We start from the raw sequence: 24,021 nt of genomic DNA on the forward strand, positions 1-24,021 counted from the left end.
GTTGGAAGCTGACCTGAGTGGCTAGGGCAATCCAGTCAGATGGGTGGGTTATATTATTATTATTATTATTATTATTATTATTATTATTAACGTCTCTGTTTTCATTGGAGAAATGTTGGAGGGTATGATGGCACTGTACTCCAAATTTCCAGATGGTCTCCCTCAGTGGTTTTGTGCAAATATTAAAGAGCATTGAGGCCAGGACAGAATTCTGCAAGACAAGCATGGCCAAAGTGTCTGGAAATTCACCAGCACCACTTTTGGAATCTAGCCTCTAGGAAGGACTGAAACCAAGTCCCTTTGCAGCCAATTTACAGTAGGATAATATAGTCTGAGAGGTTCAGCAAATCAAAGGCCCTCTACCTACTTTCGGGCAAAGATCTCAGAGTGGCCAATGCCATTTCAGTCAGAAAACTGCACTTGAAACTGAAGAAGTAGATCTAAATTCTGTCAGAACCATCTTGAGTTGTAGTAGCCACCACATACTTGAGCATGTTGATCTAACATGGGGTATTGGAGAGCTAGTGAGATTCATAGCAAATATTACGACCGAGGTAAGATTTTAAACTAGTATCTTACCAGCTACAATATACAAGCTATTTTAAAGTTTAAATTGAAGCTTTCAAAATGCAGTTTTAAGCTTAAAGTGCAGTTTGAGGATAGATGCATGGTAACTCCATACCCTCCAACATTTTTCTGATGAAAATATGGATGACCTATTCAAATAATAATAATAATAATAATAATAATAATAATAATACTCTACCTATCTGATTGGGTTGACCCAGCCACTCCGGGCAGCTTCCAATAGATATAAAAACATAATAAAACATAGAACATTAAAAAACTTCCCTTTACAGGGCTGCCTCCAGATGTCTTCTAATGGTAATTTTGTTACTTATCTCCTTGGCTCGGTGGTCACATAATTCCATACTCTCCAACATTTCTCTGATGAAAATAGGGACAGCCTAAGGAAAAGAGGGATGCGGGTGGCGCTGTGGATTAAGCCACAGAGTCTAGGGCTTGCCAGTCAGAAGGTCGGCGGTTCGAATCCCCGCAATGGGGTGAGCTCCCATTGTTCAGTCCCTGCTCCTGCCAACCTAGCAGTTTGACAGCACGCAGTGCAAGTAGACAAACAGGTACCGCTCCAGCGGAAGGGAAACGGCGTTTCCATGCGCTGCTCTGGTTCGCCAGAAGCGGCTTAGTCATGCTGGCCACATGACCCGGAAAAACTGTCTGCGGACAAACACCGGCTCCCTCAACCAGTAAAGTGAGAGGAGCGCCACAATCCCAGAGTCGTCTGCAACTGGACCTAACGGTCAGGGGTCCCTTTAACTTTAAGGAAAAGCAGGACATTCCAGGATCAAATCAGAAACTCAAATGGTTTCTGTAAATTGGGGACGGTCCCTGGAAAATAGGGGCACTTTGGTCTGTAACTCCTATGCTAAAATTTAGAGCCTAGATGGCTTGTTAAACATCTGTCTGTTTCCACATTCTGTTTGTGATGTACAGAATAGATAATCAGTGGTTTAGTCTGAGAAGGTAATCTTACATATTTCTCTGAACTCTGGTTTAGAGGCTTCAACCATCTGGTGTCACATGTATTTATTTTATTTATGAATTGTTTCCCATGAGACACCCCAGAGTGATTTGCAATATATAAATTTATAAAACAGTTACATATATACAGTAAAGGTAAAGGTAAAGGGACACCTGACCATTAGGTCCAGTCATGACCGACTCTGGGGTTGCGGCGCTCATCTCGCTTTATTGGCCGAGGGAGCCGGCGTACAGCTTCCGGGTCATGTGGCCAGCAGGACTAAGCCGCTTCTGGCGAAGCAGAGCAGCACACGGAAATGCCGTTTACCTTCCCGCCGGAGCAGTACCTATTTATCTACTTGCACTTTGACGTGCTTTCGAACTTCTAGGTGGGCAGGAGCTGGGACCAAACAACGGGAGCTCACCCTGTCATGGGGATTCAAACCGCCGACCTTCTGATCGGCAAGCCCTAGGTTCTGTGATTTAATCCACAGCACCACCCGCATCCCTAACAGAAGAGACCTTGAGGATCCAACCTTCTGCAATGCAGTAATCATTTGCCCAACATGAGGCTAGAACTCATAACCCTGGGATTAAGAGTCTCATGCTGTACTGACTGAGCTATCCCAGCTCAGTTCATATATACAGTAAAAACAGTTAAAACAGTTGTGTATATGAAAACAATTTAACAACTATATTTATTTGTATAAACAATTATAAACAGCACACACACAGAACCAACTCAAGTCCAACACAGTTACCAACTGGAATGAAGTTCTCCATCTTTATTCCAGATTTGCAAAGACAATAAAGAAGATTTCTGCCTGGTCCTGGGGCAATTTTGGTGTAATGTAGTTTGCATCCCTTATTAGGAAAAACTTCATAGATACAAAATCCATACACTCATATTGGTATGATCCTGCTCATGCACTGCCAGTAGACTGCATCCAGTTTAAGCAATATACAGAATTATGTCTTTCTGTTTTTGATGCTTTTTTAGGATTTAAGGGCTGTTTCCATTCTAGGTTTTCAATTTAACAACTTACAGGATTCTAAGGGGAAAATATACTTTCAAGAAATACGCTGAATATACTTGCCATATGGCATGCATATTACTTTAAAAAAAAAACACCACTGTATTCCTTGCTTAAAATGCAAAGGCCAACCAAAATGAATTAGCTCACTTGAAAGTAATTTGCATTTCTCTTCCACCATAACAAGCCAAATGAGGGTTTAGGTTCCTTAGCTAAGTTATTTCTGCCACCTGGTGCCCAGAACTGGTAGAATTACAGTAGCTCCAATTTCCAATGGAAATATAGGAATGATTGAAGACAACCAAAATATGAATGAATATAACCAACCAAGAATGTAAATATTAGTTGTGTACTCCAAAAACTGATCTATTCTTATGAAATCCCAACTGACTACAGAAAAACCAGCAGACATAATACATTGCAAGATGGATCTGTTTATTAATTATAACTCCAGAGCTGGACATTTTTATTATGGCAGCAAAATGTGTCTCTCTATATATCTGTAAATAAAAGTTAGTACATAAACTTGGAGATCTGGGTTATTTTAGGACAACCTTATTATCTGAGTTTCGCTCGTGTGATATGTTTGCTACTGTAATCATAAATGTAGCATTGGGGGGGGGGGATCGGCAACAGGCAAAAAACACACAATTGCTATAAAAATACAAAACTGCCGATCCCAGCATTACAACCATACAATCAAAAGTTAAATAGAAACACCTGCAGCAAATACTAGGCAACATTTCTCAAGTGAATTCTCCAAAGAAGGATTGCTTTGAAGTACCAAATTGATTTTTCTGGGCAGCCCATTCCAGAAATGGGTTCCCCCAGCTCAGAGGGCCTAGGTAGTCACCCCCTACCTCACCTCAGAATATGGAGGCACTCACACCTGTTGAATGGGCAGCTTTCTGCCAGAGAAGACCATCTTTCGAATCCCAAGACATTAGGACTTAAGGGCAAAACAAATGCTGCAGAACGAGGGTCAAAACCTGAGGTGATAGCATAGATTGCACCATCACTTCAGGTTGCAGGTGGGAAACCACCTTTAGTTATTAGGTAACAAGAAAAGAAAAGTAGATTTCTAGATGTTTCAGAAAGGTTCAAAGCAGAACATCCCCCCCCCCACCCATGAACATCCAGGGGTCCTCTATTAGGCTGAAATCCACCTCATAATGGGTGAGTTAAAATCTGAGGCTGATGAGGAATAGCTGGAATGGCTAGATAATAATAATAATTTTTTATTTATACCCCGCCCTCCCTGGCAAACCGGGCTCAGGGCGGCTAACACCAAATATAAATACAGTAAAAATGTTCAAAACAAAACAAAAAACACCAAACAAACAGTTGATTAAAATATAAGTTAGAATACAGTTTAAAATGCTGCTTAAAATGCAGCCTTGTTTTAGTGGTAGCCTATAGAACAAAGCCATAAGGGGAGAAAACATCAAATATTAACCGGGGCCAACTATCCATGCTGGTCCTACATGGGCCAGCAAAAAGAGCCGAGGGAAAATTTATATACAAATCCCATATAAGGGGTTCCATTAATAAAGAAATAAATGGGGGGGGGGGTTTAGACTGAGTCCAGCCCTAAAGCCCTGCGGAAAGATGTCAAATCCCGCAGGGCCCTAGTCTCTTGTGACAGAGCGTTCCACTGGATCGGGGCCAGAGCTGAAAAGGCCCTGGCCCTGGTTGAGGCCAATCTAACCTCCTTGGGGCTCAGGACTTCCAAAGTGTTGTTATTTGTGGACCTTAAGGTCCTCCATGGGACAGGAGAGGCGGTCCCATAGGTACAAGGGTCCTAGGCCGCATAGGGCTTTAAAAACAAAAGGAAAAACGAAGCCCTCTTCACTCCCTAGAACCCCCATGCTCCTTGTATGTGTGAGCCCTGAGCAGACCAGCACCTCCTCGCTTCACCCCACTTCTGGTGTGCTCACCCTTCTGACATCCGTGAAGTTAGAGTGGGAAGGACGGTAAAAAGGGGACAATCAGAGAAATGGAATGAAAGAGAACTGGAAGACGGAGGCAAGGAGTAAAAAGATGGTGGAAGCTAGTTATAGAAATAGGGATGGATAGGAATGGAAAAAGGAAGAGTCCTTCAGGGTCAGAGAAGGGAGTCGCATAGCAGAATGAACGGGGAGATTACAGAGGACTAAGACTAAGGGGACAGACTGAGGAATGCAGGGTTTCTGAAAGCACAGATTGCAAACAAAAAGAGATGCATAAGCCTGTGTATTACAAAAAGTAAAATGAAAATTGTAGGCAAAGAGAAATAAGTTATCCTTGAGATATGAAAATGTATGTTTCGTTCCATTCTTTATACACCTGTACAACAAATTAACACAGGTTACAGTATTCTCCAGGAGATACAAAAAGGATGCATTTCCATAAGGAAAAAAAACACCTCCCAAATCCACAGTTGGGCAATAAATTTATTTGAACCAACCAAAATGTCACAAAATAGGGAGCGAACATTTGAGATTCCAACAACTCTTAATCTGTTAAAACATTGCACAAAGCTGGAAATAGAGGGGGGGATAAAAAGCAAAAAAGTTATGGCCATAGTGTCGGTTTTTAGACTCAGTTCCAAGATGAAAACTGCAGACTATAGAAGTCTCCATGTGCTGCATGTGTCAGCTTGCACAGCTAGAATTCTGGGACAAAGAAGCAATGGCTACTGCCTGTTTTTGAAAGCACAAGCACTGGCTATTACCCCAACCTCATCTGCTCAGAATACAACTCAAGCCAGAGAAGAAATTGAGTTGTCCTGCTCACCTCATATTTGCGGCAAAGCTGCATTCTAGATTCCTGAGCCCAGAAATGTGAGATTCAACAGCGTCACTGCTTGAAATGCATATCACATAACTCTCTGTTTAGCAGAAAGCATAGGAACCAGAGACTAGGGTGATAAGCTGAGTTTCAATTCAGACTAGAAGTATGTTTTTCAGCAAATGCAATTCCTTTTAAATTTGCTTCCCTGCCTCCTTTCTTTTTGCAGTTGTGTGTAATATTGGAGCCAATGCAAGAATTGATGTCAAGGCATAAAACCTATAATTTAAGTCCTCGAGATTGCCTGAAAACATGCTTGTTTCAGAAATGGCAGAGGATGGTGGCGCCTCCAGGTATGACGCTGTACATTTCCCATAGACCTTTGAGAGAGTCCTCGCCACAGAAATGTTAGCTCTGGCCAGATCCATGTCACACCATCACTTGGTCAGCTAACACTATGCATTGCCAGATGTAGTAATTAATTGGCTGAAGGTGTCAGGATCAGGTCCCCTTGGCAGCACAATCAGCAGCAGCCATTGTCCCAGTGGAAGATGACTGATGGGTGTCTGTGAGGAGAATCTCCTCTGAAGAGGAGCTATGAGGTAAACGACTCCACTTCACACCACCTCAGGGAGCTATTTGGGTTTGAGATCTATGAATGGTTAGAATGCTATATCGGAATCATACCCCGTAATTTAAATTTGCTTTGAGTTCTAGGCTAACGTTTCCAGTGCTTAGGAGATTCGTTCAGCAGGCAGGAATTTTAAACCAGAGGAGGAGAATGCCGTTGTTTGTCACTCTTGTCTCCCGGCCCACACTGAGAGCTGTCACTCATTTTCTCTCCCATGTGTCTACTGTAGCAGAGCCTACAAGGCAGCCAGCAACCAAACGGAGGAAAAGGAAAAACTCCACCAGCAGCACGTCCAACAGCAGTGCCGGGAACAATGCCAACAGCACCAACAGCAAGAAAAAGGCGGCGGCGGTGGCTGCAAACCTGAGTCTTTCAAGTCAGGTACCTGTAAGTCTCACCTTCCTGTTAGGCCTCCATATAAGATGACAACCACACACACACACACACACACAATTCACATAGGCCAAGAGCCAAGCAACCATAAAATGGTTTCTGCATGTGTACTGCACTTTTTAGTCCCCCCTCTCTAAACGGCATTTCTGTATTCGGCCCAGAAATGCTTCCATTCACTTCTCTGTAGATGAGGAAAGTAAAGCTGATAAATGAAAAGGCAATCCATAGGCTAGAAAAGTGGCTAAGTCCGCTCCTGATCCTAGACAGTGCTGAGTATTGTGAGAATTTTGTTCTTTGCATGTGCCATATACAGGTGTTCCTGTGAACATTCAGCAACAGCCTCTCTGGTGTCTGAAATTTCCCCAGGCGTTACCCAAAAGTACTTTTAAGCATAGCTTTGGAAGCATAATCACTAAAAAAATCACTTAAAAACAAGGGAAGTGTTTTCTGCACCTAGAGCTATGTTTTTCTTGCCTGGAACTGAGACACATCTGCACTCCTAGCATTACTGGACAGCCCTACTTCTCCTACCAATTAGTGATTACCCCCCCCCCCGAGACATGGGTGGCACTGTGGTCTAAACCACTGAGCCTAGGGCTTGCCAATCAGTAGGTCGGTGGTTCAAATCCCTGCGACGGGGTGAGCTCCCGTTGCTTGGTCCCTGCTCCTGCCAACCTGGCAGTTTGAAAGCACGTCAGAGTGCAAGGAGATAAATAGGTACCACTCTGGCGGGAAGGTAAACGGCGTTTCCGTGCACTGCTCTGGTTTGCCAGAAGCGGCTTAGTCATGCTGGCCACATGACCCGGAAGCTGTACGCCGACTCCCTCTGCCAATAAAACGAGATGAGCGCCGCAACCCCAGAGTCGGCCACGACTGGACCTAATAGTCAGGGGTTTCTTTACCTTTACCTTTAAACCCCCCCCCCCCATGACAAATTATGAGAAGAGAGTCTCCTTCTTGCCAGTGATAGCTGCAAAGGTATGCCACAACAACAACATATCATTTATACCCCACCCATCTGGCTAGGTTTCCCCAGTCACTCTGGGTGGCTCCCAACAGAATATTATTATTAATAAAAATAATAAAGTGATAAAACATCAAGCATTTAAAACTTCCCTAAACAGGGCTTCCTTCAGATGTCTTCTACAAGTCAGATAGTTGTTTATTTCCTTGACATCTGATGGGAGGGCGTTCCACAGGGCGGGCGCCACTACCGAGAAGGCCCTCTGCCTGGTTCCCTGTAGCCTCACTTCTCGCAGGGAGGGAACCGCTAGAAGCCCCTTGGTGCTAGTTCCCAGTGTCAGGGCTGAAGAATGGGGGTGGAGACGCTCCTTCGGGTATCCCCATGAGGAGCCTGTTGGACAAAGAGGACATTTCCGACATCTAGGAAATAATCTGATCATGGAAGAAAATGACTTTCCAACCCCCATCTAGGAGCTTCAGGAAATGAAGCTTTAGTTCTTTTTAAACAATCTAAGCTTCTCCCAAGATTTTGTTTGTTTTACCTTCTATAATGAATATATTGTGGAAACTCTTAAGTCAGGTTTGCATCGCACAGTGGTTGACCAACTCCATGATATGTGTTGCTGTTTATGAAAAAGCTTTTTTAAAATTATAGTGTGTTTAGAAACTGATGGTATTTTGAACTGTTGCCTGTTGTCCCATTTAGTTGGTTTGTCCTTCATTTGTTCCTTGATGCCCTGGCGTAAGCCCTTTGATATGCCCCATTACTGGTCTGAGCAGGTGCCCCAGTCTCATAGAATCATAGAATCATAGAGTTGGAAGAGACCACAAGGCCATCGAGTCCAACCCCCTGTCTCAATCAACTCCACATCCTCAGCTGTTTTGTAATCAAAAGCTGGCAACTATTTCCCCCCTATGTATATTTTCCATGCTCCAGGGATTATGGGCCTGCCCTTTGAATCAGTTTGTTTTGGGTGGGGGATAACACTAAACGTTACTTGGAACAGGCTATTTGCAAGTTCATCATCCGTACACAGATAGCGATTTTAAAAGTAGAACAGAATGGGAACATAATAATATGATTATATTCATGAAGAATCCATTCACCTTACAAGGTGGTTGTGTGCCATATTTACGATGGACCTGCACATTCTGTTTTTTATAACTCAACAAGCTGCCATGGGGTTGTTTAAGGGTAAAAACAAAGAATTTTTTTCACAGGTGTAGAGAGTTTCAGCAGTACAGCTGCCTTTGGCAACACTAAAACAAGCACAGCCTTCAAGTCAAACTATTGTGGGCTGTCGGGGTCTTGATGTGCTCCAAATTTTGCAAGCATAGACCCACATGTTCGTACACTGACTATTGCTATTTGTGTCCATGAAAGGAGCGGATGTAGCGCAATCTTGCAGGCTGCTGTGACTAGCTAGCCCTTAGCTGTGTGTGTCCCCTGCAAAAGAAAGCCCTAGGGTTTAATTCTTGGATTCTGCTTCTCAATCCATGAGCAGGAGCTAGGAGCACTCCAACGCTGCAGCCTCAACCCTGGGAGGGATGGAGCCTTGTGTCATTCGACAACAGTAACCCCTACTGGCCAATTTAAGGAGAAGCATTGAGGGGCTGTAAAAGGAGTCACTTCCAGTCCTCTTCAGAGGTTGGTGGCTATTGCACTAGGGAGTTGAGATGATTTGGTGTGGAATTAATTGGCGGGTGTCTTTGGCGTTGCTTTCCAAGGAACAGAGGGACCCACTGTGGGGCAGAAACAATGCAGCTGAGCCGAAGAAGTGGACATAGCTTCACTGAAATCAACTGGAACATTAGTTGCAAGTCCAATTGGTTTCAGGAGGACTTGACACAACTGGTTTCTCTGGATCAAGACCACAATGCGTGTGTTTTTCTTTCTCTTGTTTGGTACATGGAATGAACACAGGGCATTTGCATCTTGTAGTGAAAGCTTTTCTATCTTTATAAGATCAGATGCCAAGATGCAAAATAAAGCTGTGGTGTAGCTCCAAGGTAGACAATATATTCTAGCTAATGCAAGTAACCTGCTGCCATTGATTGTGGAAGTTAATACTACAAGTGGTTAAAATAAATCCTTCTGATAACCACCTCCAGTTGACACGTTATGAAATGATCTATTCATTTAGTGGTACTTTACCATTCAAGCAGCCCTCAAAACTTTTGATTGTAAGGTAAAAAGGTAAAGGGCCCCTGGGTAGTTAAGTCCAGTCGAATTTGACTATGGAGTGTGGCTTTCAAACCGAGGGAGCTGGCGTTTGTCCACAGACAGCTTTTCCAGGTCATGGGGCCAGCATGACTAAACCACTGCTGGTGTACAGAGGACCATGATGAGTTCCAGAGCACACAGAAACACTGTTTACCTTCCCGCCAGAGCGGTACCTATTTATCTACTTTCACTGGCATGCTTTCGGACTGCTAGGTTGGCAGAAGCTGGGACAGAGCAACAGGAGCTCATCCTGTCACGTGGACTCGAACTGCTGACCTTCTGATCAGCAAGCCCATGAGGCTCCGTGGTTTAGACCACAGTGCCACCCACTCCCTTGGTTTTGATTATGGACCTTGGCGCTGCATAAATGCTGTGGTTTTTGAGCTGTGTTCTCCAGAAGAGCAGTAATGACAGACGTGTGTCTCTGAAAGAACTTGCCCATCCATCTTCTCCTGCAGTGTGTAACCACAGGAGAGTGTTGGTGTGACCTCTCTGACACACTCACAGTTGCTTGCGAGGGGCCTAGTTAGAATGCCAGGGCTGCACATGAACTGTGTGTGCTTAAGAACTTCCTGGGCAGTCTAGTCAAGCCAGAAAGGATTCCTGGAAGTTCAAAAGAACCACTGCATTCATGTATCACTGTGGGTAAATAATTCCATGTTTTCCCTCATAAGTTCTTGAAAGGGGCTGCCTCAGTGGGCATAGCTCCAGCTGCTTTCCAGCCTCAGTACCCACAACCTGCCCCCCTCCAGAAACCCAAAAAATGAGACGTGAGTGGCAACAATTTCTGCTAGATAAGTGAGCAGTTGTGTGCCCTTCCCTCCACCGGGTATTCTGTATGGACTAAACTGGTGGTGATGCTCACGGGCCTAGGTGCCTTCAAATGGGGATTAATACCAGAAACACCATAACCAGACACTGGAGAGACCTGTCAGGAGTAAGTATGGACCAATGGTACCAAATAGTATGGGAAACAGCCCTACTAGAAAAATTAACCAATAAACTGAAACTGACACGGGGACAAACAGAAGAAGACGCCTTTTATGGCTCCCCTTTATCACGTACACAGCCCAACAAAACAATGACAACAATCCACCAACAGCATACAAATCAATATGGCTAACCTGATCCAAAACACCCACCCACCCCACTCACACACAAAAACAAAGACCACAAATGAACAACCACACCCTAGGCCAACCCCAACCTCTCTCACCACCAAAGAAACACAAGTGAACAGCACGAGCAACACTGACACCAAACCCTACATACATTAAGCAAAATAGAAACATCGTCACCCGACCCCCCCCATCTTCCCCCTCCCCACCCCCATGTCTCAACAAATGAAACTGATTTGTAAAAATGTTACATGGAAAAAATACAAGAGACATTACACATACTTCTGTAAAACAATCAATCAACCAACCAATCAATCAATGGGGATTAATACCATGCCCAAGGAATACAGAGAAATAAATCACAGACTGAACGACTCTGTATGTGGTTTACAAAAATTAATTAACAAATTATGGCATTTTGACACCTTCTGATACATGAAATCTTAATAATATGTACAATGTCCAAATAATAATGACATGTGCAGCTCAGTATCTCAAAGACAAACAGTCAAAATGTTCCTGAAATAAGTCCATGAGAACAACTCTCTATATGGATACTTGTGCTGGTGTGATCCCAATGGAACTCTGAGAACGAGATACTCAGATTTCAATCTCTGTTTTGTGAATCTTCTGGTTGGCCCGAAAAGGAACTCTAGATTACAGTATATATAGCATGTGTATAAGAACCTCATTCAATGCAAACTTCAGATAATGACAAAAATTCTCAGCATAAGGAAAACTCAATGCATTATTACACTTGCATAGAAGGGCAATTCAGCGCTCCACTAAGTAATTCAGCTCCAACCTTAGAATGGCACTGTGGGGATTAGGCAAATTGATGGAGCCACAGAGCTATGAACCACAAAATCAAAATGAAGCCTCTCTTCTGCTCACAGGCAGGGCACCATCGAATACCAGTTTCCAGGGCATTAGCAGGAGAAGGCAATTGCCTTCAAACTTTGTTTGAGAGGACAGCTACTGTTTGAAACAAGATACTGGGCTCCAGCAAGGCTCTTTTTATGAAGTCCTATGTGCAAGGAAGTCCTGATTCACACAGTACTACCCTCTCTCCTTTTTTGAGAGGGAAGGATTGTAGAAGACCTGAGTCATCTGCCTTTAAACACATGCACCTCTCACTTTTGTTTGGCTCACAATTCCTTTTCACTGTCTTTTTATATACGGTAACCCCCCCCCCCCCCAGTCCTTCTGATGTAGGGCCAGCAAAAAAATAATCATCATCATTTTAATGCAACAAACCATGTGTTTTTAAATATTGCTCCATCTATCGGTCCTTCTAGGTTTGTTAATTAATTTTCATGCCTCCCCCTGATTTCCTACCCTCACGCCGCAAAAAAAATGTTTCCACTCTGGGTTTTTGTTTTGTTTTTAAACTATTTACGAACCTTCAATCTTGAAATCACATATGCTAATATTGTAATTAATTCTAGATATCCTGAATTTTAGAAGTAAGCCACCACCACCTTGCAGTAGTTTCCAGAGAAAAGAAGACAACGAAAGCAACTCAGAATCACTCCTTTGTGATGCTGGTTTGGTCCTTGCACAGAATTTTCTCTTCTCTCTGCATTGAATCTCTCTACAAACTGTTGCAAACTGGTGGCAAGACTGTACTTTAATTAACCACGCCCCCTGTTTAATTAGTTGTTTAGGGTTTTGTTGTTGAAAATAGTTTTGGTAAAATAAAATAAAAAATACTTTATTTACCTTGAAGACATTTTATAACATACAAAAGAAAATACCCACTCACCCCCGGTGGGCCTTTCTGCCTCTGTCCCAGGACACCCACAGTCTAAATGTCAACAGAGGGATTGGCGGAAGCACAGTTAATATCTCCAAGGGGAGAGAAACTTTCTTCTTCTTCTTTTTCAATTTTTTTTATTGATTTTCCAAAATTTTAAAACAAACAAACATAAATCTTAATTATACTTAATCCAATCTTAGTAACCTTGTGACGTGACTTCCTCAAATCCCCCAGCTAAATTTCAATGTATATCATTGTAACAGTTTTCCAAAACTAATTTTCTCATAAAATTAACTTAATCACTTAACATCTTTCTTTTCATTTTAAATTTAAACATGTTATTCTCTAACATTGCATATTTAAATCCTAAGCCTATCTGGCATTTGCAAGTTTTTCCAATTAAGTTATCTTAACATATTTGACTAAATACTCTTTGAATTTCATCCATTCCTCCTGGTATTCCTCCTCCTTCTGGTCGCGGACTCTTCCAGTCAGGCGGGCTAGCTCCGAAAAGTCCATCGTCTTCATTTGCCATTCCTCCACTGTTGGGACTTCTTGTGTTTTCCAATTCTTAGCTAACAAAATTTTAGCTGCAGTTGTGGCATAGAAAAACAATCTAACGTCTTTCTTGGGCAATTCCAAACCTGTTATTCCAAGAAGAAAGGCCTCTGGTTTCTTAATAAATGTATATTTCAACATTTTTTCCAATTCATTATAAATCTTCTCCCAGAAGTTTTTCACCTTGGGGCAGGTCCACCACATATGATAAAAGGTACCTTCTTTTTCTTTACATTTCCAACATAGATTATCACTATTATGATATATCTTTGCTAATTTTACAGGAGTTAAGTACCATCTATACATCATTTTCATAATGTTTTCCTTTAACACCATACATGCAGTGAACTTGACCCCCTTCCTCCACAATCTTTCCCAATCTTCAAACATTATGTTATGTCCCACATCTCTTGCCCAATCTATCATTACAGATTTAACTTGTTCCTCTTTTGTATTTCACTCCAACAATAGATTAAACATTTTAGACAAGTTTTTAACTTTAGAGTCCAACAACTCTTAAGACTAGTTTGAGATATCTGTGGGGTTTTAGGCCTAGAGGTGGCACCTCAAAGATGTACTGACTGAGAGGGGGTTCAGGAAATAAAAGGGCAAGCGGGGACAATAGGTAGAGTTGTTATAGATAATACTAAGATGTTCTGAGGCAGTTGGGGCTGACAGTATTGGTGAGAGGTCCAGACACTATGACACCTTCCCTTGCTTTTAACACAGCATTTACAACTGAATTATTTTCACCATTCAGTCCCTTGCAGGGTTTGTTAAAATGTCTGTGTACAAATATGAACTTCAGCGAGGGCTGAATCACAAGAGGCTTGCCAGTGACGCTGCGCCAAAAGATGTGGCCCATAGATAGGTTCTTTCCACTGAATGCTGTGGTTAGAGAATCTCCTTTAAGCCGTGAGCTCCAGAAATCCCTCTAGTTCCTGTCTGGCACTCTGTCTTAGTACTCCATGCTAGCTAAAGATCAGTGGAAAACCATTGATGTGCAGTTGTACTTGTGGTTATGTGAAAGGACTGTTTGCACTCACAGCAGCAATGGGACAGATCCTTTTCTTCTTGCCCCTTTTGACAACTGGTAGCTTCGTCGGTGTAATTATAATTAGCGTTCCTGTCTTCCTTTTCATGGTACCAGCTGGACAGATTGGCCCTCTCATCGCACAGATTGGCAGCCGCATTGCCTACACACAGAGAGGTGACAAACACACCACAAAATAGCAGATGGCAGATCCAGGGCTTGTTGGCAATCAGGGTTTCTTTTTCCTTTTTGCTAATTACTTAATTAGTAATGCAAATTGTCAAATCAGTGTGAACATTGTTTTTGTGGGGGGTTTTTAAAAAAGCTCTACCTAAATTAATTACCATAATTAAGTGGTGAGATGTCAAGTGGGTTGCTTAGGGATAAGAGGTGCTGAGTTCTGTGTTCGAATGGCTGGCTGGTGCATTCAAAGTAGCATTTGTGAGCTTCATTTTAGCTGCCGTAGTCAATGGCTAGAGAAATAAAGCAGAGAACCTCTAGCATAATCCATCTGGAAGTTCTCCTCCACAAGCCCCCTTGAAATGAATGGGAGTATACCTGAGGACAGCAACAGCTCCTCTTCATTTCAAGGGTATTTTGTGTGAGGGAAACTTACAGATAAAGTGTGCCTTTAATTTGAACGTCTAAGTGTTGACACTTCACTCCTTTGTTGCTTGAAAACCACAAAACCTGAAATAGAAATAATTTACTGAATTGGAAAAGGGTCGCTGAAATCATTTTAAGCAACTGTTTAAATCCTTTCAGTGAAAGATTTTTTTTTAATGCACATTTTTTCCACCTGTTACCTGCTGTTGTCTGTATTTTGAAATTGAGAGTTAACAACAGACAAGAGATCTGAGCATTAACAACAGAGTAGAATCCTACCACAAGTTTCTACATGCATAGGAAGAACACTTTGTTCCAATTTTTTTGTATAATAATTTTAGTCCATTTTAATTACAATAATCCAATAGTTGCCACATTAACACAATACCGAATCAAAATACAATCGAAAGAGCCCATTATCCCAACCAAATTAAATAATTTTGGGTGACTTCCCGTGTGCTGGGTTTCAGGGTACAAAGTTCTCATTTATTTCAGGTTCCATAATCTTGCTTAACCCAATTCCAACGGTTCAGATCTTGATCCTTTATTTCACTTTGTTCCATTTTTGAGCCTTACTATTATGAAGGGCACTGTATCAGTGCACAATATCAATGGGGCTTGCATTCAGGGATACTTCTATGAAATGGGTCACTGATAGACCAATGACTATGTTAGGCGTGGGCTTTTTTTCAGACATCTTTATATAACAGGTGTTGGGTGCTTTTCACAGGATGTGATGGTAGTCGGGGAGCCAACGCTAATGGGGGGAGAATTTGGCGACGAAGACGAGCGACTCATCACAAGGCTAGAGAACACGCAGTATGATGCAGCAAATGGCATGGACGATGACGAAGATTTCAATAATTCACCTGCGTTGGGGAATAACAGCCCGTGGAGCAGTAAACCTTCTGCAAACCAAGAAACCAAGCCTGAGAACCCAACACCTCAGGCTTCCCAGTAAGTTGCCTGAAGCAAGTCACCATTACTATATCGCAGCATCCTTTATGACGACAATAACTCCCAGTTTTCAACAGATGTAGAACCTATTTCTAAATGTGTACAGCTCTCTCTCTTTTTTTAAGTTAGGAAAATAATTTATAAGCTTCCAGACAGGTACCTTGGAAGCTCTTGCACATGACATGATACTGACACTGACCTCAGTGAAAAGAACTGAATATGTAAGTAGCACCTCATGAACATTGATTAAGACTCACATTTCAGTGGAAGATTCTTCCCAACTATGACCCCCCCCCACTTTATCCTTTAAAGGCCATATCTAACAGAAGACCATTAGTGATCAGGATCTATTGGCCGTTTTAAAAACATGGTGAACAAAATACATCCTCTTTTCCAACTTGCTCCTGAGGAGGGGTGTGTGTGTACACACACACAGTCATACCTTGGATCTCAAAACGCCTTGGCTCTCGAACAAATCAGCTCCCGAACAATTGAAACCCGGGAGTGTTCCGGTTTTCAAATGATTTTTAGAAGCCAAACATCCGGTGCAGGTTCCCACGGCTTCTGATTGGCTGCAGGACACACCTGCAGCCAATCAGAAATTGCACCTTGGTTATTGAACGGTTCCAGGAGTCGAATGTACCTCCCGGAACGCATTCTGTTTGAGAACCAAGGTAGGACTCTGTATGTGTTTACATGCAGTTTCCTTCTGAGGTTAGCCATTTTAAAGGGAGGAAACAAGATAGGATGGAATTTGGTTAAGAAGAAAAGCTGTGCCCTAATAGGTTTTGTGTTTAAGACCACGAGACCATGTCCATGAGAACAGTGATTCTGCCTCTTAAAAATACGTCCCATAAAATGTACAAATATGAGCTTCCTGGAGTATCAGTGTTACAAATCCAATCGCCCACACATTGCTTGTTACAAAGTACAATTTGTGAAATTAAAAATTATAAGGCCAGCAATATTGACTGATCGGAAGGAAATTGAAATCTGATCCAGACTTGGTTCTGATCCAAAGAAAATTGAAATCCCACGGAGGAGCTGTTCGGCAAACAGCATCCTTTAGACAAAGATAACGGGTGAGATTTCAGATTTCCGTCATGGGCTACGTGCATGAAAATCTGGCTGCTGGGTGGTGAAGAGGAGGCAGCTAGGGATATAATGGAGTATTGCTCTTACCCAGATTGGGGCCTGTGCTGCTGAAGAATTAACTTCTTAATTGTTTCCTGGCACAAATTGGGGCTCTCTCTGCCCTTGTTTCTTCCCCTCGTTGGTGCTGCCCTCCATTTTTTATTCTAGCAATTTTAAAAGCCCACTGCTTTACATTTGCAACTAATTACAAAAGCACCAAGACAGCTAAAAATGTAGTTTTGTTTCATCAAAGACCGGGGGGGGGGGGGGATTGTGTGGAGAAAGACAACCATTCTATATGAGAGTTTATGCTTTGTAAAATTGCTGTGGAACTGAATTTTGAAAGCCATGTAATCCATTAATTTTGTGAGCAGTTTAAACAAAGACTATTTTTTGTGTTTTTATTATATCTTAAGTTTATTTTGTTGTTCTTTCATGCGATATTTCTTGTATAATACTTTTGTAAAGCCCTCCAAACTAATTTTTGATTCCGGTATATTTATGTGAAACTTTATAAAATAAACTAATTTTTTTCATTTACATATTAATATGTTCAATTCATCATGTAAAAAAAAAAAATACAGCGAGTCAGTGTGTTATACGATACAACTGTATTTTATGTATGCTTTGCCAATATGTGTGCCAATAAACTGTGTTAACAGAAGGGCTTTGTGTGCTTCCTTATCAACAGAATACACACACGTTATTTTACCAGGGTGAAACATTTGAGCCACCCATTTTCATTTTTGTATAGCAATATTGTATTCTACTCAATATTGATCCACAGTAGATTCCAATGTATAGTTAGCAGAGTAAACACATTCCAGGATTCCCAAAAAATAGACCAGAGGCAATTGTATTTAATCCAGCAGAGCTTTACTGCTGCTGAAGGCAAATGAGTATAATGGTCACAAATCCAATACGTTCAGGACTGGCACTGTCCATAAGAAATCCATTTGCAGCAGACTTAACTTTAACTTAAAATAACTTATTGTAAGTCTAAACCTTAACACTAAGCGTACCACGTACAGAACACCACACCCGAAGGAAAAGAGATAGAAAGAGAAAGTGAAACTCAGGCTCCTTCTGGCCTTACTTTTATAGTCTGCAAGGCCTTTGCAAAAGAGATGAGCAAACCAGTTTAAGCCAGCTGTACTCAGCTTCTCTGAAGGAATATCCCAAACATCATGAACTTTCTGCTTGTTTCTTTCACACAGAGAAGCTTCCAGAACCCTCTTGAATTAAGTAGAATAGGAAAGATCTCTACACATCAAAAGAAATGCAAACTGACAGCATAACCTATATGTAATACAGGATCGTGAATTGACGCCACACAATGGATTTGCAAAGCACTTACAAGTAAAGTCCAATGTTTATAGGTCTCAGTATATCCTGGTTGTAGCCCAGTTTATTTTTCCTTCGATTTTTAGCTTACTTTTTAAGGTTGATTCCAAGCTTGGGCAATCTCACACACCCCCTGGTCAAAAGCTGGGACTGGAAAGAGGCATTAATAGTTATCCATAATGTGGATAATTGCATTGAATTGCAATACATTGTATTGCATTGTATTGAGTTACAGGGAACCAGGCAGAGGGCCTTCTCAGTAGTGGCACCCGCCCTGTGAAACGCCCTCCCACCAGATGTCAAAGAGAAAAATAACTACCAAACTTTTAGAATACATCTGAAGGCAGCCCTTGTTAAGGAAGCTTTTAATGTTTAATAGGTTATTGTATTATAGTGTTCTGTTGGAAGCCGCCCACAGTGGCTGGGGAAACCCAGCCAGATGGGAGGAGTATAAATAATAAATAATAAATTATTATTATTATTATTATTATTATTATTATTATTATTATTATTATCCATTCTCATTTTCCATATGTTATCTGCGCGACAACTTTGTGAGGTTGGCTGGGCTGAGAGATGGTTACTGTCTCGAGATTTCATGGCTTACTGGTGACTTTAACCCTGATATCGTAGGTCCTAGTCGACTTAGCAACCTTCCACCTTATTCCCTGTTCTGGAAAGAAGATGTGCAAGTAAATAAGATGCAAGGAGGAGAATAATCTTTTCCCATAGGTTTGGGCATTTGTGGAGGCCCTTGTTAAGAATCCTGTGTTGCACCTTTAAGATTAACTATTTCTGCCTGCAATTCTGTACATCCTTACCTGGAAGCAATACCTGTGGACTCCAGTGAGCCTTTCACATGAGTAATGTATAGCTTTGGGGGCATGAACCTGCACTAGAAATTGTGGCAGCAATTCTGAGACAAGGTAAGATGCTTAGTTAGGTGTAAACTGGAACGTTTAAGTGTCCATTGTTTCTTTGCAAAGGAGGGGGAGAGCGAGACAATGAGAACAGGTGGAGACCACAAAACTTTCCTCCCAGCAGAGAAGCAAGGGTGATGGCAGACACTTCTGCTGAACCAATGTTAAATAATCCACTTTTCAGTTTAGTTACATGCAGTATTTTTGTACAACTGCAGTGCTTAAGTGAATACGGGATCTATGCAAGGAAGAAAACCAGAACTATTCATGTCCCCGTGACCTCATTGGCCATGGCCTCATGACTTCTTGCATCCTCTGAGCTTAAAAAACAAAACTTTAAAATTTCACAAAAGTAATTCCATGTCTTGTGGCACAAAAAGCTGCCTTCTGAGATCTGTATGAATAATGCAAGTTAAGCAAATCTATATATTTATCCTATCTTGCATTTGTAAAACTTGTTCTGCTCATTGAGAGGTCTAAAGCACTATGCAGATTCTGAAGCCGTGCTCTACTGAGAATCTTACCTGGCTTCTAAGTTTTCATCAGACATTCATTGCCCATACATTTCCAGACTTATTTGCAAACACAAAGGATAGCATATTGATTTAAAGCAATCAAGACAAGTTGAGATTTGCAGGAAGTTGAGTTTGCCACATTCCACATGTTTTCTAGAGAGAGACGCAAGGTTTGGGTACGTCTGGATTCTAAACAAAACCGTTTGCAGTGTATTTCTGTTCTGTGTGTTCCAGAGGTGCTTTCATTCCAGAGGGAGCCAGTGTGGTGTAGTGGTTAAGAGCGGTAGTCTCGTAATCTGGTAAACTGGGTTTGCATCTCCGCTCCTCCACATGCAGCTGCTGGGTGACCTTGGGCCAGTCACACTGAAGTCTCTCAGCCTCACTCACCTCACAGAGTGTTTGTTATGGGGGAGGAAGGGAAAGGAGAATGTTAGCCGCTTTGAGACTCCTTCGGGTAGTGATAAAGCAGGATATCAAATCCAAACTCTTCTTCATCTAATTTGTAAGAGACAAGCTGCACATTATGTAGATTGCAGTGGGTCGAAAAGACGTGAGAATTCTGGATTTGCATCACTTCAAAATTCAGGTGGAAAGTTAAAAAAACAACTTCCCAACAATAAAAACAGCACCATCACAAACAAATCTGCATGTAGAAATCTAGAAGAACAGAGCTCCCTTGTCTTTGTATTCAGTACTTTTGTTGTAGAAATTGTTGTAATTGAATCCATAAAGAATAAGTATTCTTCAAGCCTAAACCCTGTAGGCCACATTAAGTGTAGTATAACATTTTTTCAAAAAGAAACGTATTTGAACCCTTTCACAAGAATGGAGCTAAATGTCAGTAATAGGTGGGGGAGGGGAGTGAAAATGACTTTATCAGCTATTCTAACCTCCACCCCCACCCCAATAAATTATTAAGTCCCAGCCCAAGCCCATTAATGGCTCACCATTAACAGGGCAGCCATGAAAAAGTTCCAATTATTATAATCTTTTCAAAGGCTAATAATCTGCATGTGCACACATTTAGGAAGCCGTTTTTTATTATGCATTATGATGACTGACGACACCTTTTGAATTTTTAAAAAGATTTAAAATGCAATGTTGCCGCTGCACTTACATTTCAGGGAGGCTGAAAATGTGGAAACATAGCAACTTTTCGAAATGCGCACTTTTAATCAACCTGTAAGAAGACTCTGCCATCCTTCCATAATATATCAGGGATTAGGGACCGATGTATTTAGATGTCAACTTAAATTTAGGTGCCCAAGACAAACCCCCTTTGAGGGTAGAAACTGAATTAGCAACCTCACCCTTACGAATCATTGTTCTGAACTTCTGCACAGACACAGCAGGTCAAAAACCAGACTGAGGAATATGCAGGAGCAGAGTGGAATAGCCCAGTTGTGGAATACCTGCACTGGGAGCAAAAGATTCCAGTTTCAGTTCTTAATATCTCCAGCTAACAAGATCCCAACTAAAAGCAGCACAGCTCAGAAAGACCTTGCACCTGAGTTCCTGCAGAAGTGCTGGACACCTTTTATGATGCAGTTGGAGGAAGCACAGCAGCAGCTATAGGTGCACTCAGGGCCTAATAATAATAATAGTAGTAGTAATAATAATAATAATAATAATAATAATAATAATAATAATAATAATTTATTTATACCCCGCCCATGTTTTTTCCAACAAAACACTAAAATACAATAACCTATTAAACATTAAAAGTTTCCCTAAACAGGGCTGCTTTCAGATGTCTTCTAAAAGTTTGGTAGTTATTTTTCTCTTTGACATCTGTTGGGAGGGCGTTCCACAGGGTGGGCGCCACTACCGAGAAGGCCCTTTGCCTGGTTCTCTGTAACTTGGCTTCTTGCAGTGAGGGAACTGCCAGAAGGCCCTCAGCGCTGGACCTCAGTGTCCAGGCAGAACGATGGGGGGTGGAGACGCTCCTTCAGGTATACTGGGCTGAGGCCGTTTAGGGCTTTAAAGGTCGGCACCAACGCTGAATTGTGCTCAGAAATGTACTGGGAGCCAATGTAGGTCTTTCAAGACCGGTGTTATATGGTCTCGGCGGCAACTCCCAGTCACCAGTCTAGCTGCCACATTCTGGATTAATTGTAGTTTCCAGGTCACCTTCAAAGGTAGAGCGCATTGCAGTAGTCCAAGTGAGAGATAACCAGATCATGCACCACTCTGGTGAGACAGTCTGTGGGCAGGTAGGGTCTCAGCCTGCATACCAGATGGAGCTGATAAACAGATGTCCTTAGCGTGGATGGGGTAAAGGAGATGCCTCATTCTGGTCTAGGGAGCCCACACCTGAGCTTCAAACCCTCTATTGTTAAGGGGGGAAATTGAGGTTATATTGTAAATAATGCTTGACTGAGTCAATGGTGTTGTCCAGGTCATGTGAGGCTTGCTGTGGAGCCAGTCAGAAGCAGAGCTGAATGTCGCGAACCACATTCTGAACAGTGAGCTGCTGGCACAAGCCCTCATTTTAGGATACCCTCCAAAATGCTGCACTCCCACATGAGTCTTGTGATGTGCCCGAGGTTGTGGCCCCAAACACGCACATTTGCGGGGCATGCGCTAGTGGTGCCCTAAAATCCATGCTTTGGGGGTGCCATGCAAGATTTCAGCCCCCGCCCTAAAGCACTTTTTCAGGGTGTTTTGGTGCTGTGCTTTCACGCCAAAAAATCGGATGTCCCAGCAGTTGAGAGCTATGCATTTAGGAAGGAGGGAGGTAGGAGGCTGTATTCAGGCATGGAGTATCAGAGTTGTGTTGGTGAACGTGCTGTCGCCACACCCCATTCGTGTAACCTCCTCCACCTGCAGGGCAAAGTTGTGAAGTGGGGGGGGGGGGGTGCTCCTGTAGTCATGGAGGATCCTGAGCGCCATGGGAAAATATGGGTGTAAAATGTGGCAAGTAACTTTGTGCAGCAAGGAAGTTACCCTTAATTTTGGTATTTCCAAGGCAAGCTGCTTCCTAGCGTAGAGGTAGAACACAGCCTACTCAATTTATTTTGTATATTTCCTACAATGATATTTTTGTGCTGCCTGATGGCACTTCTTTAACGCAAGGTTTCTTTTCCTTTCCCCCCGACATGCCGACACACAAAGGATAACTGAGAAATTTCAAGCAAAGAGTTCAGATTTTGACCACAAGAGCTTTTTCCGGCAAGCAGAGCTTCATTATCTCTGTCCAGGCTAGCATTTGAGTATACACAATTATGTAACATTTTGGCCATGCTTGCAATTTATGGACCTCTGGTGGCAATATTTTCCAGCTATATCAACTCATTGGGTGGCGATGTGCCAACTCAGAACCATTTGTTTGCAATATCGCATTCCACCATTGTACATGTTGCCACAGCTGTGGCTTATCCAACATGCACTCTGACTGGAGCAGAAGAAAATATATAAATGTCCCATGAGGGAGCAATTGCTCAAGTATTAGTCATCGGGCAAAGTCCTTTATTCTTCATTTTTATGGCAAGATTACCCCATATAAACGGTTGCCCAAGTTTCAAGCCATTTGGTTGTTATTTGCAGGAATGTAGAGGCTTGAGCTTTGGTTACAAATGGACAATTCTTGCTTGCAATTTAAGTCTATGATTGCACCTGCTACATTTGACCCAAAGAAAGATAGCAGTCCAGAATAGGTGAGTGAGCACAAACATAAATTCTCTGGGCTAAGTTGTAAAATGCCCCTCTGTCATGCAATGCCTTGGCTGCTTTGAAGATTTGACAAGGAGAACTTTCTTCTTTTCCTTTCTCCTCCTGTGATGAGGCTGCATTTTAATGTTTTAATGTTGTATTTCACCTTGTTTTTTAAGTTGTATTTCAATCAACTTGTTTTTATTATTGGTTGTTAGCTGCCCTGAGCCCGGTCTTGGCTGGGGAGGGTGGGGTATAAATAAAAATTATTATTACTGTTGTTGTTGTTGTTGTTGTTGTTGTTGTTGTTGTTGTTACTCCCAGCCCATTCCATCTTTCGAGGTGGTGGCAACTCTGAATGTGTTTCAGGTGAGGGATCAGAGATTGCAGTACACAATCTCATTTTGGGTGCCAAGGAGAGACTTTGGCCTGAAGTAAAGTTCAGTTTCTTTAATTTCCAAGTACTGGGATGAACTCTGGTAATTTTTTCTAATATGTTTTGGGACAGACACCCACAAGAAGGGGGCGGACCAGACTCTCTCCATGCAGCAGAGGTTGGATGGCCTCTGTCAGGTATGATCTAGTTGAGTTTCCTGCATTGTTGTTGTTGTTTAGTCATTTAGTCGTGTCCGCCTCTTCGTGACCCCCTGGACCAGAGCACACCAGGCACTCCTGTCTTCCACTGCCTCCTGCAGTTTGGCCAAACTCATGTTGGTAGCTTCCAGAACACTATCCAACCATCTCGTCCTCTGTTGTCCCCTTCTCCTTGTGCCCTCCATCTTTCCCAACACCAGAGTCTTTTCCAGGGAGTCTGCTCTTCTCATGAGGTGGCCAAAGTCTTGGAGTCTCAGCTTCAGGATCTGTCCTTCCAGT

At 42.3% G+C, this 24,021-nt stretch overlaps 1 protein-coding gene and 1 long non-coding RNA gene across 6 annotated transcripts in view; one reads left to right on the forward strand and one right to left on the reverse strand.

Moving 5' to 3' along the window:
* Nucleotides 1–17,382, forward strand: part of LDB2 (LIM domain binding 2) — a 237,886-nt gene extending 220,504 nt beyond the window's left edge. For 3 of the 5 annotated variants that reach the window (XM_079991701.1, XM_079991705.1, XM_079991704.1), the window contains 3 exons: nucleotides 5,572–5,695; nucleotides 6,203–6,360; nucleotides 15,358–17,382. In XM_079991701.1, the coding sequence (XP_079847827.1) occupies nucleotides 5,572–5,695; nucleotides 6,203–6,360; nucleotides 15,358–15,588 (513 nt within the window). In that variant the 3' untranslated portion in view covers nucleotides 15,589–17,382. Of the gene's footprint in view, nucleotides 1–5,571; nucleotides 5,696–6,202; nucleotides 6,361–8,834; nucleotides 8,978–15,357 lie in introns of all 5 variants that reach the window. The other 2 variants (XM_079991703.1, XM_079991702.1) reach the window with 2 other exon arrangements.
* LOC307224699 overlaps nucleotides 1–24,021 on the reverse strand; it is a 476,766-nt gene that overhangs the window by 163,627 nt on the left and 289,118 nt on the right. The window lies entirely within an intron of this gene.

Source organism: Podarcis cretensis (assembly GCF_951804945.1).
Source record: "Podarcis cretensis genome assembly, chromosome: 9".
Taxonomy (NCBI): Eukaryota; Metazoa; Chordata; class Lepidosauria; order Squamata; family Lacertidae; genus Podarcis; species Podarcis cretensis.